Source organism: Balaenoptera borealis (assembly GCF_965194805.1).
Source record: "Balaenoptera borealis genome assembly, chromosome: 20".
NCBI lineage: Eukaryota > Metazoa > Chordata > Mammalia > Artiodactyla > Balaenopteridae > Balaenoptera > Balaenoptera borealis.
The window spans coordinates 24580835-24599479 of record NC_138879.1 but is presented as its reverse complement, the minus strand read 5'-3'; the positions used below and the strand labels follow the sequence as shown (position 1 = coordinate 24599479).

The 18645-nt window shown below is 40.4% G+C and overlaps 1 protein-coding gene across 5 annotated transcripts in view; it reads right to left on the bottom strand.

Annotated features, from left to right (window-relative positions):
• Positions 1–707: 707 nt before the first annotated feature.
• Positions 708–18645, bottom strand: part of SPOP (speckle type BTB/POZ protein) — a 67103-nt gene continuing 49165 nt past the window's right edge. For all 5 annotated transcript variants that reach the window (XM_082373182.1, XM_082373180.1, XM_082373178.1 and 2 more), the window contains 7 exons: positions 17939–18090; positions 17687–17814; positions 10895–11072; positions 8002–8057; positions 7381–7503; positions 3215–3357; positions 708–1952 (listed from right to left, as the gene is read on the bottom strand). In XM_082373182.1, the coding sequence (XP_082229308.1) occupies positions 1808–1952; positions 3215–3357; positions 7381–7503; positions 8002–8057; positions 10895–11072; positions 17687–17814; positions 17939–18090 (925 nt within the window). In that variant the 3' untranslated portion in view covers positions 708–1807. The remainder of the gene's footprint in view (positions 1953–3214; positions 3358–7380; positions 7504–8001; positions 8058–10894; positions 11073–17686; positions 17815–17938; positions 18091–18645) is intronic.

Genomic DNA, 18645 nt, shown 5'->3' with positions numbered 1-18645 from the left:
AGGACTCAGGAGGCACAGGACAGCAGCCAGGACATGGAGAACTGGGCACGTGCTCACATAGGTGACACTTAGGAGGAAACCGAGAAGCGCAAAGGAGTGGTTTCTAATGAGCAAATCCTGCCTTTGATTATACTGATAATAGGTCAAATAATACACTCCTTGGCCCAATGGCCAATGGTTCTCCAGTGTATCCCACTGCCCTGTCCAACACTGCTGCAGGAACGGCAGAGGAGGAGCCCCAGAGCATTCCTGTAAGCTCACCGGGAATCTGGACATTAACTTTTCTGCAAACACATCCAGTCAGTGACAGAACCAGTCAGAGATAAGAATTTCCCTTTATTAAGTCTCCACAGTCATGTCCCCTTGATATTTTTGTATTTACTTAAGGAGAAGGGAGATTGGGAATTCGGTCTTAAAACCTGTAGGGTGCAGGAAAGCCCACTTCCGTTACTCGCCTTGGCAGAAGGAGCCTGATCCCTCGGTAGGATGTGGCCTGTGAGATAAGAAGGACAGGGGACTGGCAGGTGCTGGCAGCTCACAAAGGGAACTTGAGATTAGGGAGACGCAATGAATTCCTACTGCTTAGACTTTTTGAGCATAATCTCTGCAAGCTAGAGAATCAAACTAGGCCTTCAAAATCCCTTAAGGAACTCAGACCCAAAAGACAAGCCAGGTGAGTGAAACAAAAGACCAGAGATACCACACAGTACAAAATAGTAATTATTTATATTTTCAAAAAGAAAAAAATTAACATTTGGAAGTTCTCCCCTGTAGGAAGAGGGGCGAATTGGAAGGAACAGGACTGGCTCCTATGCAGGTGGCAAGTCAGGTATGAACAGCTGAGCAATCTGGGCTGGGAGTTTTTCCACACAGCATTAATAATAAAATTTCCTTTTCTTTTTGCTCTGTTTTTGTTTTGTGTGTGTTTGTTTTTTAGAAAAAGGAACAGGGGAGAAGAAATAAAATCAGAGAAAAATGCCAAAAAACATTTTCCACAATATCTAAAAACAGAGAACCATAGTTTTTGTCAAGACAGTATGAATTCTGGATGAATTATTTTTTCCAGTTTTCAACACCAATAAAGATTTTTTTCCAAAAGCTACCACATCAGAATACTCATCTTCTAGACCAAATCATCTCCTTCCCCTTCCACCTCTGCTTGTTGTTTTTCATAAAAGGGTAACGGGACGTATTGTGTTCTTGCAAACAATAAGTGCTAACAACAAGAGAGCTCTTCTGATACTTGCATGGTGGTGGTGAGTTCTCACAAATACCCAAGTTTTAGCACAGCTGGATGGACTAAAACTTCTCTCAACATAAATACTACTGGAATCCCAAAACTGATTTTTGAGAAATTCTGCAAAAATCCTTTCTTCTTTCCTTTTCCCTTCTCTTAAAACTAAATGTCCTTTTTTAATTTTCTTTTTGCTCCAGGCACCTGACGATCTGTTCTGCTCAGTCAGATGCAGACAGGTTTCTCCCAAGTACCACCGCTGGGATGTCCTCAGGGCTAGCGCCTAAACTGAATCCCCACAGTATCAAACTCGGCCAGGCCAAAGAGAACACAGTGACGCAGCAACAGGGTTTTCATTAGGTTGAACAGCCCCGAGTCCCGGGCCCTTCCCTCCCCCCACCCCCATTTCCCCCAAGTTTATTTAGTGCTGTTTTAAAAGTCCGGGGCCACGATGCAGTCTTTTCCCCCCACAACGGAGTAAAAGCTCCACAGATTGCGCTGTCTACCTGGTGGTTTGTGGCAGCAACAGTGGCTGCTGCTTCTGGAAAATAAACGGAGTCTTACAACAGGATCTTAGGACTGCTTCAGGCGCTTGCGTGGGGGTCCCAGAAACGGGCACTGTGCTGAAGCCAGAGAGCGGTACGCCTCAGCCACCAAGTGGGGATGTGACACCACCATTGACTTCCACCCGGAGGTCTCCAAGACATCCGAAGCATGACTAGGAGAAATGTGAGAGATGGGTTACCAGAGGGGTGAATGAAGGATGAATTAAACAGCCACCTAGACAGCCGAATTTCCCAGGGTTTGCTGTTATGGGTGTCAATGCAAGACGTACTCAGACAGAACCCTTAATATGCATGAGAATTTGCTTGTTAGACAATGTGCAGACAGGTGACCAGGTTACGACTGTTGTAACTCTGAAAACTAGGACTCTGAGACACTATGTTCTCAATTACAAAAGATGAAGTGTTCCTCAGGCTCTTCTCTACATCATCAATGCTCCTCATATTCATTGGTGATGCTGACAAAGGGAAAGAGCAAGAGTTCTCTGGGTCCGACAGCTCTGAGTTCCCATCTGGCTTTGCCATTTACTAGTCCCATAACCACAAAGCAGGTCATAGCCTGGGGCCTAACTGATAATCGAAAAAGAGGGGCTAATACTCACACTTCACTGAATGGTTAACATCTAAAAAGCACCAAGCAAGTGTCCAGCACAGAGTGAGCACTCAGGACAAGGAACACTTTGCTTCGAAACAATCTTACAGACTTAGAGGACATCATTTCCTGTTTTCAGGGCATTTTCTGTGTTAAATAATGTTTACTCACCTACCCTGCAACCTCTTAGACCTCTCACCCCCCAGAACTGCTGTTTTGAGGGCTTTATTAGTAGACCTGCTTCTCTTCCTGGGGTTTTTTCCAACTTTTGCTCCCCATCAGGCAAAAGAGTATAACATGTCCCACTGAGAATTATTTCAGAAAGTAATATGGTCATTTAGGATGAAGGAACAGATCTACTGGAATTTACTCTTCTTTCTCAAAACAGTTATTTTATGACCTTGTCTCCTGATTATGCCTTCTCTTTTCCCCATTCTGCAGTCGACCATTGGACACTCTTACTAACTCATAAAAATCCACTTCTGCTCTCCCAGAGATCTGCATGTCTTTTTTTAAGCCGGTGAGTGTGAAGTAAAGATACTATCGCTTTAGGGGACACAGCTTTTTCAGACCAGCAAGTTGTCATTTTCATCAATTCTGATCCTGCAAGGTAGTAATACACTTCACTCACCAATCAGATTATACTGATGAAAGCAAAACCATTTTTCACACTGTCAAGCTGAAGGAAAAGATGGACACTCTCTACCTACTACTAAAAAGCTTAATGAAGCTACTCACCTGTTTCACTCACCAATTCAAAGTCTTCCTTTCTCATTCGTTAACTAACCCAACTACCCTGAAGGAACTTTGAAGATGACAACTCACTAGTTGATGAAATCCACTGCCTGAGTTTTCAACTGATCTGCGCTGTGGAGGTCAGCCAGGATGAGAATTTCTGCGGCGTTCTCCACGGAGAGGTTACTGCAGAGGGCATCCTCACACATGACCTTTAAACGCTCCAAGGCATACTGTAAAACACAAGCGTGGCTGTCGTCAGAGCAGGAATGGCTCTGGGCTGACTGCTACTGAAGTTGTTTTCTTCAGCTGTACCATCACGTAACTGTATACCTTAACAAAACCGCACAGACCATGAAAATGCTGCTACTGCAATTATAAAACATAACCATACTCCGAAGGCCGAAATAAACAGCCAAGATAACTTGCATAGCTGCCATTCAAGTTCTAAAGTCTATTAGAAAAATGGCAATTATGGAATAGACCCATATCTTCAAGTTTTCCCCTACACCGACTACCATTAAAGTGTCTCTTAAACCATCAACACCTACCCTTACAATGAGGCATTTCTCTGCTTCAAGTCAACAGGGACATTACATTTAAGTTTCTGCAATCCTTTTATTTAGAGCCAGACTAGGGTGCAGCACAGTCCTTTCTACTTAAGCATTGTCACCAGCCCAGCAGGATATTCCAACTGTCCCATCAGGCTGTGAAAAGGAGCCCTGTGGTGACTTTCACCAGCATCTCTACCACTCATTATTCCTGAATGAGGGTCAACCAAAGGCCTCCTTTTCAACAGAAAAGGATAAATGGAGTCCTATCTTATTGGGGTTGAGGTTAAGATTCTTAAGGTAGAAGAACAAAGCAACAGAGACCCTGGATCCAGTTTCAGCCTAAAAACTTCCTATTTTCCAAGTAAAGGGTATAAATAAATGTTTTGGAAATGAAGGCCTAGGTTAATATTGGGCACATCTGATCTACTTGATTTGTTTTGATGCAACTGTACTACTTGCTCTCAAATATATTATGAACTTACTAAGGAACTTCAGGGAAAAGGGGGAGGAAGGGATAAAAGAAGGTCCAAAATAAAATGTCATTAATCAGTTCATAGGAGAATGGTTTGCTCTGAGAATATCCACAGTCTCCGTATAGGTCCCATCTTGAGGGCCTGAGAACTCAATGACACAATAATACTTCTTCAGGCTGAATCATGATGATCAAACCAAGACAATTTTATTGTTATGAATTCTGGGTGAGGAGGCATATCTGCTGGCACTGTGATCTCCTGCAGCAAAAAGAGAGTTTTATTGGTTTTGGGTGCAGCTTTAATTTCTTACATTTGAGTAACTAGAAAACAGTTTCCATGGAAAACAGGAATGACACTACACAAGAAAGAAATTAGGCTGCCGTTTTCATTTTAAAAGACTGAAAAAGGTTAAGTAAATGTTCAGTCTTCACACAGTGCTGCACAGAATATTCACCTTATCCTTTCTCAATAAAATTCTTTTAAAAGGACTTTTACTGTGAATAGCTCTGATCCCTACTGCATAATTAGACAAAAGTAGCCATTTTCATCCCTTGGGGACAAAGTTTTTTTTCTTAATTATGCTTCTGAAAAACCTGCCTAATGGCAGAGATTGAAATTTTGTCTCCTAGGCCTGGGTTATATGTTTTGTTTTGTTTTTGGTCTAATTACACATGTCCCCAGGAGACTGGAAAAACTCAGAAGAAGCTGTTTCAGCCTCTTGGGTAAATTTTAGATGTTTAGATCCTTCCATAAAAATTTTCTTATTCTGTTTTCCTGAAGCTCACAAGGAGGTGTAAAGGTAAAAATGTTTTCAAATAAGCTTAGAGCAAGGACTGTCTAATGGGAAATTCTGAATGGAATTTGAAAAACACACCCTTCAGTTACTTCTCATTCATAAATTTAGAGCACTGCTGTGGTTCAACTGCTTTAACTACCACATTGTACTGAAAAACACCAACCTTAGAATGTCAGTTCAGGCTGACCGCCTGCTCTCTGTACTTACAATAGGTTCCCAGTAGGCTCTCTGGCTGAGGAGCAGGAATGAAAACCCAGGGACACAGATGTCTAACCCTGGCTCTGAGAATGTACAACTCTGAGTTTTAGTATTTCTGTCTAAAAATTGGACCTTGTGATGCTACTCATCCTTATGGGAGCTAGAAGATGAGGGGGATAAATGCCTGGTATGTATAAGTACAAGTGACTGCTTCATTGAAAATCAGAGGACGGGGAATTCCCTGGCAGTCCAGTGGTCAGGACTCTGTGCTCTCACTGCCGAGGGCCTGGGTTCGATCCCTGCTTGGGGAACTAAAATCCCACAAGCCGCGTGGTGAGGCCAAAAAAAATAAGAAGAAAAAAAAAATCAGAGGGCGGATGAGGCAGAATCATTATAAACTCATGTTTATAAAAAAGCAGCCATTTGGGCTGTGTATTCTACTTCCCCAGAACTCACAGCAAATATTTTCTTTCCGTTTCCACTGAAAGCAAGTTTCCTCTGGTCAGAACTGAGCTAGACTGGAAGGGTATAGGATGTTCACATTGCTTAATTGTACTTAATAAAGTCTTGAAAGGTGATAAGAAAGATACAGCTATTATTCAATCCTTTTCACGGGTAGCACTGATTGGGTTTACATGCCTCATCCTCTACAAACACTCCAAAAAGATGATCAATAAAGAAAAAACCTCCACTGTAAACACACTCTCCTCAGGGGTGCTAAGGGAGAAGGAAGGAGATTACTCCCGTGAGTGAATCCTGAGAAGGCTCTAGTGCTCTCAGGCCAGAGCCAGCTGTGCCCCTCAGGTGGGTGCTGCAGCATCACGGCAGGAAAAGGAGGCACCTCCAGCAGAGAACCATCTTTCTCATGGGGTCTACTGCTGGCCGGGTTTAAGCTCTTTAACACCCTTGCCTCAACTGCCCCCCAATGTAAGAGAAGATTCCACAGGATAAATAGCAATCCTTTTACACACACACCCGCCCCCACCCCCCAGTCACATTTCCTCAGACCACAGGGCCTTGGAGGAACAGGTCACTGCTCTCTCTGGTCTATCTACACAATGAAAGTCAGTTTCCCAAAGTGTGTTTTGGGGAACACTAATCCCCAGAGGTGATCCTTGAGAAAAGTAACTCCAGGGTTAACTAAATTGGAGAAATTTGTCTATGTAATACATTCTCTTTTAGAAAACTAACAGTACACACTGACATACTAAAGGTTCTGAGAAAGGTCCTGCTATAAAAGAGCAACACAAAAAACCCCAATTTGACTTGGTGTTTCATTAACCTTTCCCCCTCAACCCTATTTTGGGAATCACCAGCCTGTTGTTTTAGGTAATAACCGTATTTCCTTAAGGCTAAGATCTACATTTTTATTTTCACACTTTAACATTTCTCAAATTAAAATGTGTCTTATAATCAAAGCATACATTTATTGTAGTAGTATCTCTTTTTTCCCAAAGATCTATTCATCATCTTACAATTCTGAATATGGTATATTTCAATAACTTCCAAGGTAAAAGCTGAAAATGCTAATAAGCAGGATACTAGGTAAAAGTTATTCTCTTACTGACAGAGTTTAAATAAAAGTTAATGAACTCAAGAACATTTTTGTAAATTACAAAGCCAAATTATAAATTATAAATCCAAATGTTAGTATTATCTGAATCTTCAAAATCACTGTGGTTAAATTTGAGATTGGCAAGAGAAGAGAGGTAAACATCAACTTATCCTTCTTTTCCATAGTTAGGATGACCATATAATTTACCCTTCAAAGCAGGATACTTTTGAAAATAAAAAGGGTGCTATCAGTAACTGTGTTGGAACGTAAGTGTAAACCAAGACTGTTCTGGCCAAACTAAGATATATGTGGAACTTCCCTGGTGGCCCAGTGGATAAGACTTTGCACTCCCAATGCAGGGGGCCTGGGTTCAATCCCTGGTCAGGGAACTAGATCCCACACGCACGCTGCAACTATGAGTTCGCATGCCGCAACTAAGAGCTCGCATGCTGCAACTAAGGAGCCCGCCTGCCGCAACTAAGAAGCCCACGTGCTGCAACTAAGGAGCCCGCCTACTGCAACTAAGACTGGTGCAACCAAATAAATAAATAAATATTAAAAAAAACAAAACTAAGATATATGTTCATCCTGCCCACAAAGCAACATAAACGCCCAGTCATGAAACTCATGATGTCACCAAAACTCCTAGTCTTGTTATTATTTTCCTGTTCTTATCTCACCTTGTCAGCAGCTGCCAGCAAATCATCAGCCATTTTGTCGAGGTTCGGAGCCTTCCCCGTGTAAATGAAGCACATCATTTCCTTAAAAACTTCAGGCTCCACATCATTGATTTCAACCCGATTCTATGCCAAAGAAACTAAAAATGAGAAACATTCCAACAGAACAAAATCTCTAAACAATTTTCATGATTTTAACCTCTGATGAAGAGAGGAGCTTGTATCATTTTAAATCTAACACGAATGGAAAAGTTCTCTTTGCCCTATTTGATTGTAATAGCCTTTTCTCCCATCATATGTACAACCTTTGTTTTCTTAAATACAATAGTAAGACAACTATATCTTTGATTTTTCACCTTTCTTTTCCTCAGTAGAAACACATGTCTAATACCCTCACCCAAGACTATTTGGATGACCTGCCTGGAATAGTGATTCTGCTTTACCTAGAATGCTTCCAGACTACCTCTCTCTGCTCTCAGAAATTGTCTGTTCAGGGAACTGTACTCCATTTTAATAACATAATAAGACAAAAAAAACAGGAAAATAAATCTGCTGCCAAATTGGGAAATGATCTGATTCTAGCCACCTAGCTAAAAAGACGTTATCTGTATCCTGTTAACATACCTTTTTGCTTTCCTCCATTTCATGTTCAAACATGGCACTAAAAACTGGAGAACGAGCTATAAAGTGAAAGGAAAACAGAGACAGATATGGTTATCACACCAAAATCTCTTGGTTCTTCTGTTATGAAGAAGAGATCATAGAGATCATTTTCTTTTTTTTCTTTTTTGGCCGCACCACGTGGTTTGTGGGATCTTAGTTCCCCGACCAGGGATTGAACCTGGGCCAATGGCAGTGAAAACGCCGAGTCCTAACCACTGGACCACCAGGGAACTCCAGAAGAAGAGATCATTTTCTTTCCTGTCCCACTACTACAGAAATGGTCTTTTATATCAAATTATGCCAGAATTATAAAATTACTTTCTTTTTATATTATATAATAAGTGAATAATTATTATATAATACATAGGGAAAAAAGAAATCACTTCTTTCAAAATAATTTGTTGGCTCCATTCCAACCATTCATATTTCAAGGAGATGACTCAAATTACCTATCTATGTTAGATGACAATGATATCCTCTGAGTAGATCTTGGGGTTCAAATGGAAGGTCCTTCATGGTCTAAGCAGGGTGTCCTAATACCTGCATTTTTGCCTGGAACAATGATACCTACCTTCCTCCGCTTCCAGGGACCACACAGCAAGGAGGTCAAGAACAGGGCTCAATGGCATCCGTTAGCTAGATGAAGTGTAGGCTTATTTATGGCAGGCTGTCCGTTCCTCCAAGCCATGCATTATCAACAGAGATGATAACGCCCCAAAGAGGTGAAAACAATCTTAGGTATCACAATCACTTGTGGCCCTTCAGATCTTAACCCAACTAGACAAAATCTTATTCCTTAGTACTTAATGTCTCTTAATTTTTTCCTTAGGGGTGGGAATAATGAAAAAAGATTCAGAAACAGTGTTCTAAGCCATGCCCATTCTAGTCTAATGAACACCATGAAAAATAAGTAAACTTAATTTCAACCGTGAAAGTAATAAAATGGCTAAGAACTCAAATTTATCATGTCCAATAAATCAGGGGTTTTGGTGAAAGTTGAGACTACCAACCTCTACCTAAGAGAGGAGGAACAGATGGAATATATAGAAGGAGTTTCAGCTAACAGGCACCTGGAACTTTGACCTAATTTATGTCAGAAAGGACTAATTTTAGATTTGCCATTTTCTAACCATATAATCTTGGGCAAATCACGTAACCCTCTGAACCTCGATATTTTAATCTATTCCAAAAGAATATCAGTTCTCATTGTTCTTATCTCTGAAAAGCTATAGACTGTAAGGTACTCTATAAATACATTACAGAAGCTGAAGACTAAAGGGCTGGTGCTTTTAATAAAGAGGGAAGGGTCCAAAGCAGCAATATGCCTACAGGGATCAGTGGATAGAGAGAAGCTGATGTTATGAGAATAAATAAAATAATCTAGGGGGACTAAGTAGAGTGAAAAGAGAACTAAGGCAGACCCTTAGGGAATAACAATGTTTAAAGGGATGGGTGAAGAAGAGGGAGGCCACACATTAGAAGTAGCCAGACAGCCAGCCAGAGAAACCAGAAGAAAGGAGTCAAATAATATATAAACTAAAGAGTCCCTCAAACTTAGGAACTAGCAGGTCATGTAACTTTGGAAAACCGCTTTTGTGGCATGGAGGCAAACTGAGGATAAGTGGGAGGAAAGAATAGAGAGAATGAATATGTTAACTCAAGAAACTTAGCTCTGGAAAATAAAGAGAGAATAACTAGAGGGAGAAGCTTGAGCGTGTTTACAGGCTGAGCGTAAACAGGCAATAGGAGAAAGAGATGGCAAAGATACCGGATAACAAGGGTCTAACTGGCAGAGTCAGGCTTCTGAGAAGGCAGCATGAAACAGAACAACAGTAGAAAGTAGTCTGCTTTGGACACGAAGAACACCTCCTCCACTGAGAATGCAGAGAAAATGCAGGTGAGAGGCAAGAGCCGAGGGAGAAGGGCCTTGATTTTCTCTTGGAAGCAGCAGCAAGGTCATCTTTTAGGAGGTGGAGATTAAAGGAGAGTGGTAAAGGTTTGAAGTGTCTATTGAGAAAAAAGAAAAGGAGCTGACTATGCATCTGTAGAAAGAGGTCTCGGCAGTGCCGAGCGCCTAGCTGAGCAGAGGCACGAACACAAGAGTTAATGACTTCCTTTAGCAAGTCTCAGTAACACTGAGTTGAGAGAGGGAACAGGAAGATGGTTAGACTGAGCCAGACAGAGGTTTTGCCAGGTGTGTACTTTAGAATGACAGGGCTGAGGGTCTTGGTAAGAAATCTGTTGCCTGAAGGTTCATGTGATTTCCTCTTACATCTTTTGGCCTGAATACAAGTTTGTGGCTGAAAGCTATGCTTCCCTGTGAGGTAAGGCCATCAGACTGCCTTAACAGTTCCTGCTGTGTGTCAGTCTTTCTGGTCTTAAAGACTAAGGGCCTATTACTAGAACAAGACCTGATCTTCCACGTCACTGGCAACATTCTCATTCTTCTAGTATGTCTGTATGGAAGAGAGGGCTAAGACCTCCAGGGCTGGGGACTTGGCTATGTGGTGGTTCAGTCCCGAGTCCAGAATCCTCTCCGTTACATCCTAAGTCCCTGTCTAGGGGCTGATACCTGCTCTTAACCAGTGTTTTGACATCTAACCTCCAGGTGCAAAGGCATCCAATACACATCATCATCCATTCCTTGAAAATGGTGGCCTAAGTCCACTACAGAGAGTTATGGAGAGTAGCCCTTTTGGTTTTGACAACTAATGTCACCACAATATAAAAATATATTTAGCTGCAGTTTTTTTGTACTAGTTCAAAAAGCTGAAGCTATTCAAAAGGTGATTATGCAGCCTACTGTTTTTCCTTGTTTAATCACAACTAAAGCTCCCCATGAATAAATACTAACCTGCTAAGATAGCTTTGTGAGCCTGGAATTCCTGGCCAGCAACACACAAACAACAGTCTGTGAACCGGGAATTCTCCCACAGTCCTCCTAACTCATCCGCCAACCGGCACTCAGGAACCTTCACCATATTCATGGTGTTCTGGCCAGAAATGTTGACAGAATCTTGCACCACACTCACCTGTGAAAGATAAGAAAACACAGTCCAAAGCTTTTGTTACCAGGAATTTTCTTCCCAGCAGGAGGAGAGATGACTTTTACCTTGTTGTTATAGTACATTTAGAAACTGATGTTAGGCATGTTCTCTTGAAACCACCTTCACAAATGAAGTCTTTAACCTCTGGATCAAGTAATTTCCAAACTATCATGATCATACTTATTCTACACCATCTCAGGACAATAAGGAGAGAGCCCCACAAATCTCCTTCTCTTCCAAACTTCTAATAAGCTCCTCCTTCCCTGCCCTGAAGACCTGGGCAAAACCCCCAGAGGGAAAAAACTGACAGAAACAAATGTTAAACCTCAAGTATTTACCTTATTCTGCCTTAAGCAAAAGGTTAAATGCAAAGAACTCTATAGAAACTGCCATTTAAACTAAACTCTCCAGAGAAAAGAATCTAATAAGCCTAAAAGCACTTCACTTTTTTCAGTTAGTTCTGGAACATAAAAATAAAATGCAGCTTCCATAGGGCCTGGTAAATAATTGGCATTTCCTCACAAATGTTAGTTTAATGAACAGGACTGGGCCTGGAAGATCTTGCGTAGCGATAACTGGGTGGGTATCCCACACCATTTATACCCTTACTCAGTCATTGGTGACAGTGACATACAAGATGACTGGCTCCAGCTGGGCATGCACTTACAGCTTTGGAACAGAATGACGACAACGAGGTTATAGACGAATCCAACTTGCCACTTGGCTTCAGCAGCAGCATGGTTTAACCAGTTGAATTAACTGTTCAGTCTAGAGAAAAACCCTGGTAACTTGTAGATGGATCAATGAAACTCACGTAAGTTTGTCAGGATACAAAATACAAGGATTTATAAACCATATAACATTATAAAATAAATGTAAATTACCAAACTGAAGATGAGACCCAACAGATCAGTCTTCTGCCTGACAACCCTGGCTATGCTTCCTCTCCTATATCACATTAGGTTAGAAATGGTAAAATGAAAGCAGGATTCACAAACCTTGAGAATCAGCTCCCCACTCTTGCTATTCCTATGAGTTAGATGAGAAAGACTGCTGAGGAACATCCTAAATGACCCAAATTTCTTTTAACCTTCAAGATGCAAGTCATCCCTTCCTTAAATGCAGTCATAAACCCAGAGGCAAAGTTAATGCCCCATCCAAATGACCTGTAGTCCCTTCTGTGTAGGAGTGAGATATTTACTATCAGGTCAAGAAGTTTATTCATTTGTTTAAAACTAGCTGTTACGGTCTTGAGCAATGAAGCAACCAAGCTATGAATGTGCTTAGCATTAGTAGCACATTTATCAGAGCCAGAGTATAACATTATTTTAATAGCCCAGGACCCAACACAAACCACCCCACAGAGATCGTCCCATGTAAGATCTCTAATTTGGTTCAGCAACTTTCTCATATTAACACCCTTACTTCTTTGATATAATATTAACACCAAAAGTAGAAGTAGCCTACTTCCAGTTTTAGTTTCAAAATACTGCTGATTTAAAAACAAACAAACAAAACACCAAGGAAAAGACCAATTAAATCCAACTTCCTCATAGGGAAAGGCAGGAATCTCTTGGGATGGCCAATGAAGGGAATGGAGAATGCTTTTGGCACTGGGTTCCTAAGCTTGAATTAAACCAGGCTGACAGGAGCCCAAAGTCATTAACACTTGATGGCAATTTACTAGACTGGGTAAAATGAACTGGCAAGAGCCAAGCTGATTTTCAAACTATGGTTACCAGTGGACTCTGTGCTCGTTACATGTGCTCTTGGTAATGAGTGCGGCCCAAAGACTGTGACTCCTCTCACTGGGGCAATTCCTCTCTTCAGACACAGACAGGAACACAGCAGGAAGGAGAAAGTACCTTTACTGTCTGAGCCAGACTTGTTCTGCAGATATATGGATGCCTGGAGTCTCCAGAGCTCTGAATGTCTGGCACCTCTTACCAACATTAAATACGCTTAATTAAAAATAAATTTTAAATGGCATACACAAATGAGTCTTCAGAGCCCAAACTTTTAACTTAGAAAGGGATTGTTTCCCTCTGCAAATGATGATGCTAAAATGATACCATTTTGAGAAAAACTAAAGATTTTTTTTTAATGCCTATAAAGTTGACTACGGAGACTCATTCAGAATTGCAGCTGTGAAGATGACGTGACTGTGACATTTATGTCTTAGAAATGACTGCATGAAAATGTCTCAGGAAGGCTCTATAACCCTCTAAATTTCAAGTTGTAAAAGGGCCTCACTTTTAAAGTCAATTCCTTTTCTTAAAAAAGAAAATTTCATAAAAGACATAAAACTTCATAAAAGATTGTTCCATTTCTTGTATACTTTGTCTAAACATAGAATGTCAAGGTAAAACCACTGGAAATATATTTTTAATTTCCGTATAATTAAAACAATCAAGAAAAAATAAACAGACAGCATATAGATTGTTTATAGCAGCAGCACTATTTCTAATCAAAAGACTAACAACAATCTATAAATGTCCATCAGGGGACTTCCTCGGTGGTCCAGTGGTTAAGAATCCGCCTTCCAATGCAAGGGACGTGGGTTCGATCCCTGGTCAGGCAGCTAAGATCCCGCACGCCACGGGGCAACTAAGCCCGCACGCCACGGGGCAACTAAGCCCGCGCGCCGCAACTACTGATCCTGCATGCTCTGGAGCCCACGCGCTACAACTAGAGAGCCCATGTGCTGCAACTACTGAGCCCGCGTGCCACAACTAGAGAAGCCTGCGCACCGCAACTAAGACCCAAAGCAGCCAAATAAATAAATATTAAAAGTAAATAAATAAGTGTCCATCAGCAAGAGAATGAATAAACAAACCAATCAACTGTCATGTGAATACACAACAAACTACTGTACAGCACTAAAAATCAAGAATTATGGTTATATTCACAATATAAATAAATTTTAGAAACATAATATGAAAACAGCAAGTCCTAGATGACTACATACATCCTGACACTATTTTCATAAAGCTCAAAAACAAGCGAACCTAAACAATAGATTGTTCAGGCATGCAAATAATAAACAAGGGAATGATAAACAATTCAAAAGCGCTATTTATTATCATCATCTGAGTAGGGAGACAACAGGTCTAAGGGACAGGGGAGAAGCATATATAGGTCAGTTCTAAGTTATTGGTGATGTTGCTGGGTTGGGTGGTAAGTTTACTACATTATCATGTTTATAACCTATAATGATAATACATATTTAATCACCATTTTTGTAGGTCAAGATCAAATATTATTAGCATTTTCATAAGTTCAACTAATGTATCCAAATAATTCATTTAAAAAATGATAAAAAGAAAAATTAATAGACCCACATATTTAAAATTTGGCAAAAATACATATTCCCAGGCTTTGAACGGATATTCTATGTTTGATAAGGAAAGATGTTTTAAGAGTTAACTAGTTTCGAGATATTTCATATTTGGTATTTCATATTTCATATGGTATTTAATATTTCAACTTTAATTGCAACATTACAAAGAGGCACTGGAATCTTCTACCTGTCAGAGGCATATACACTGACGGTGGAATACATGTATATTTACTGCTAACAGCTACTTGTTTTCAATATAAATAAATGGAAAGAAGATCAATAGAAGCTGAAACATTTCAAGTAGATTTTCTGTTGTCCAAATTATTACAGAGAAAATTAAAAGTATAAAGCTTTCATGATTCTCTCTTTCATTATCAAAAAAAAACTTGGTAGAGCCCACGTTTCCTTGGGTAAATGGCATTCAGTTTCACTTAGTGTAGCACAGCAGACTAGAGATGGAAAATGGAGAGCTGACATAGCCCTGACACTAATTTGCTGCACAATGTTAGGAAAAATTACCTGACCTCCTTAGGCACTGCTTCTCTCCCCAGTAACATGAAATGAAGAGAAAAGAACTAACCTAGCTCCAAGGATTGTGATAAGAGACAATTAAGGGAATGCGTTAACTAAGCAATATCAACTTGGAAGAATTGCCGTACTTCCTAACAGTCAGACAGAAAGATCACTGAGAATCAAAAGTGAACCCAGTGTGGCACATTACAAACAAGACTACCCAGTCGGCATTTTTCAGAGTTTCATTAATAGTTTTACCACTGAAATACAGCCCAAACACACAAATGCGTGATTCTCAGTCTTTCACCTTCGGATTCCCTCTTGTGGCCTCTGGGAACAGACCAAAAATATCCACAAAACAACTGTACTTATTACTTACATCAGGACAGGACAGAAGTGCCTGGGCCAAAGACTGAGTAAGGAATGGAACAGTGGAGTACTCATAACCTAAATTTGTATGTGGACATCAACTTCATAAAGGCCTCTAAATTATAAGAAAATACTAACTAAACCAATAATAAATAAAATATAAATATGAACAAAATAAATTTGTTTATAAATATTCTATTGATAGAGGTAGCGAAGGTCAAAGGGACAGAATTTGCACCAAAGGATGACCCAGCTCTGAAATGCACTAAGCACTCAGATGAGTTGCAGACATTTTTAAAACCCACACATTCAAAACACACCCCCCACGCAACTGTCTTGCAATGCTGAATGCTACTAAGTCCACAGAGAGCCTTGGAACAGAAACGAGTCTCACTAGGCACGAGCCCAAGAACAAGAAGCAACACTCAGCACCTGTGGCCAACAGAGAAGTGTGAGAGGAACAGATGGCACACCTGGTCTGATGGTAAGAAACCGATGGCATCAGCAGAATCCAACAGACGTTTCCCTGTTCAACATCTCCTCATTTCCAAAGTGTCATCTCACTTCCCTTCTAAGTCAGTAAGGCATTTCTAAACTTAACCACAGGATTTCTCCTAAGAGAATTTCATATGGGGAAGCAAAGAGAGAGTGCACCTCGGACTTAACTACAGGATGAGAGATTGCCAAGTGAGGGCAGGCCAACTGGTTTCCAAATCAAGAATGTCAATACAAGGGCTGGAGCAGATGGAATGGATCTGGTGATGGTATAGAGGGGAAGCATGTGAGAAAAGGCTGGACCCACTGTGGACTTGAAAATGCTACAATAAAGGTTTTGGTGTTGCCTAAAGCACCAGATGCGTTATTTAGAGGCGATTTCTCTTCCTTCAGAGAGCAGTTCAAAAATTGGCTTTCGTTTCCAACAGAAATTAGAATTTTCCACTATTTTAATTTTTTTCTGAAATATAGGATCTCTAAGGTGGGTGAATATTAAATTGATGGTTTGTTTATGTAACATCCAACATCACATAAAACCACCTAATTGTTCTCATTTCTCCACTTGGGCAACTGAGTATGATCTATAACTACTTGGATTTATGTAGAATTCAAATTCCAAGTCCATCAGACAAAAAACAACTGCAAAATTTTAGGTATTTTTACAGATGCCATCACTCTAGTATTTCCTTCTTTTACTTAGCAATTAAAAAGGAGAAAAGGCAGCTATTATGCAAACTATATTTTATGTATTCAGTGTGATATTTTAATAAACTACAGCTCCCAAATTTCCTAATCACCAGCAACTATTCCATGGAAATATTCAATGAGCTGTGACTTGGAAAAGAAGCTGGCTACTGCTGGCCAGGCCTCGTCTACAAAGGGGCAAGATTCCTAAGGGACACCTTTCCTACCGTGCAGGCGGTGATATGCTGTGAGCCTATTATTTGACAGAGCGCACTGCTAGCTGGGGAACTTGCCTGCACCTTCCCCATGAAAGCACAGTGGTCCTTTTCATAAAGTGATGTTGCTCAGGAAGCAGCTCCTTGACCATACGATGTACAGGGAATGCCAACATCCCAGCTGACTGGAGGTTTTATTCATTTCTTACACTGTGAGCTTATGAGTATCTATAAATGTATTGATAACAGCATGAAATGACCAATTAGTATATACTCATTAAAGAAACCATTTTTCAACTCACTCTCAGTTTGGGAATTTTACTTCAAGTCTTCTCCTATAAACCTGAAAAAGGCTCTTTAGGTCGTTGGGGAGAGAAGGACTCTCCCAACTGACTACAGGTAACTCTCTTAGCTAACTATGAGTTAGAGAGCTTTATATAACCTTCACTCTAGAAAAAATGGTTCTCACCTTCCTATTTCACAATTACCAGCAAGACAAACTGGAGACACTCAACAACTGATAAGAGTCATCTAGTTCGAAAAGCAGAAAAGGAAAGTGCTCTATCAAACACACGTGGACTTCATACTCAAGGAGGAGCCAGAAAGCTCAAGGAACAAATATATTTACATATCTAGTTGCTGGTCATTCTCCTCAGCTTAAAGTTAACAGTCCTTCCAAATGCTTTCTGAAAAAATCCACAGGGAAAAAGCCAGAATTCTGACCCAAGCAGCTAAAAAATCACACATACCAAGATAGTGCACAACCTTTGTTTTTAAGAACAGTAACAAGTGGAAAGCTGAGATGCCCAACAACCTTGAAATCACGGCACAGCTTTTCAGTCAGTCACATAAATCACATTTGTGCAGCACCACTCCACTTGGGGATTTTTCTCACTCACCATCCTTGATACAATACAATTATGTCTACTGATACCCATCAGGTCTGGGAATTGCTACTCTCACAGCAGGGTAAAAGGACTCACCTCACAGAAGAGGGTAAGCTTGTCATCAGGGAGAAGCCCATTGGCCTCATCCAAGAGAAAATCTCTACGGATGAATTTTTTGAATCCCCAGTCTTTGCCTTGCACAAACCTATATGCCCGTTGACTCTCTGGAGTGAAAAAAAAAAAAAGTTATATTTAGGATTACTCAAAAAACCGTATCAAATCCACAATTTGTCAATATATAACGTTGCCAGATGTGAAAATAAAGAGTCGAACAAAGATAACATTTACCCATAGCTTTGGTTTCTTCTCCCTTGGCATTCAGGATGGAGAATTTGAATTTTGCTCGAACTTCACTCTTTGGACAGCTGACCAGTAACAGGTAAAGTGACAGGTAATCTTTGCTCTCTTCATCTAGCCCTTTTGGGTTTACCCGCAAACACCTACCCAAAACAGAAAAAAAAAATGTCGAAAGCATCCGTGTTTGTAGGCTCATGAAAGGACAGGAGGAAACTAGAACATTCGAATCGAGAGGGAGATGTTAAAAAAACAAAACAGACAAAAAAACCCCAGGCCCCATAGCAGGAGATTCTGATTCAGTAAATGACTACTTGGAAATCACTTTTCTAGAGCAACCTCAGGCACCTTTTAAAAAGTAAACAATAAAGGGGCATCCTAGAATCTGACAACACATCCCCTGCATCTCTTCCTCTTTCCTCATAATCTCCCAAATCAGTCTTTTTCCCCCTAAAATATTTTAAAATTCAGCCTAGACTCAATCTATTCTAATCCTCAATCTTAGGAAAAGCAGCCCCTTATTTTGTTGGGACTGCAGTGAAACCAGGAAAAAAAAGTCAGTGAGCCTTTCAATATCACCTTGGGAGAGAAAAAGAATTCTAGAGAAATATGTGAGTAGTAAATAATCTTTTATAGATATTTTATCAATCTGGCAATGATATTCTAAGATTAAAATAAAGGAGGCAGTATGGAGGAAGCAC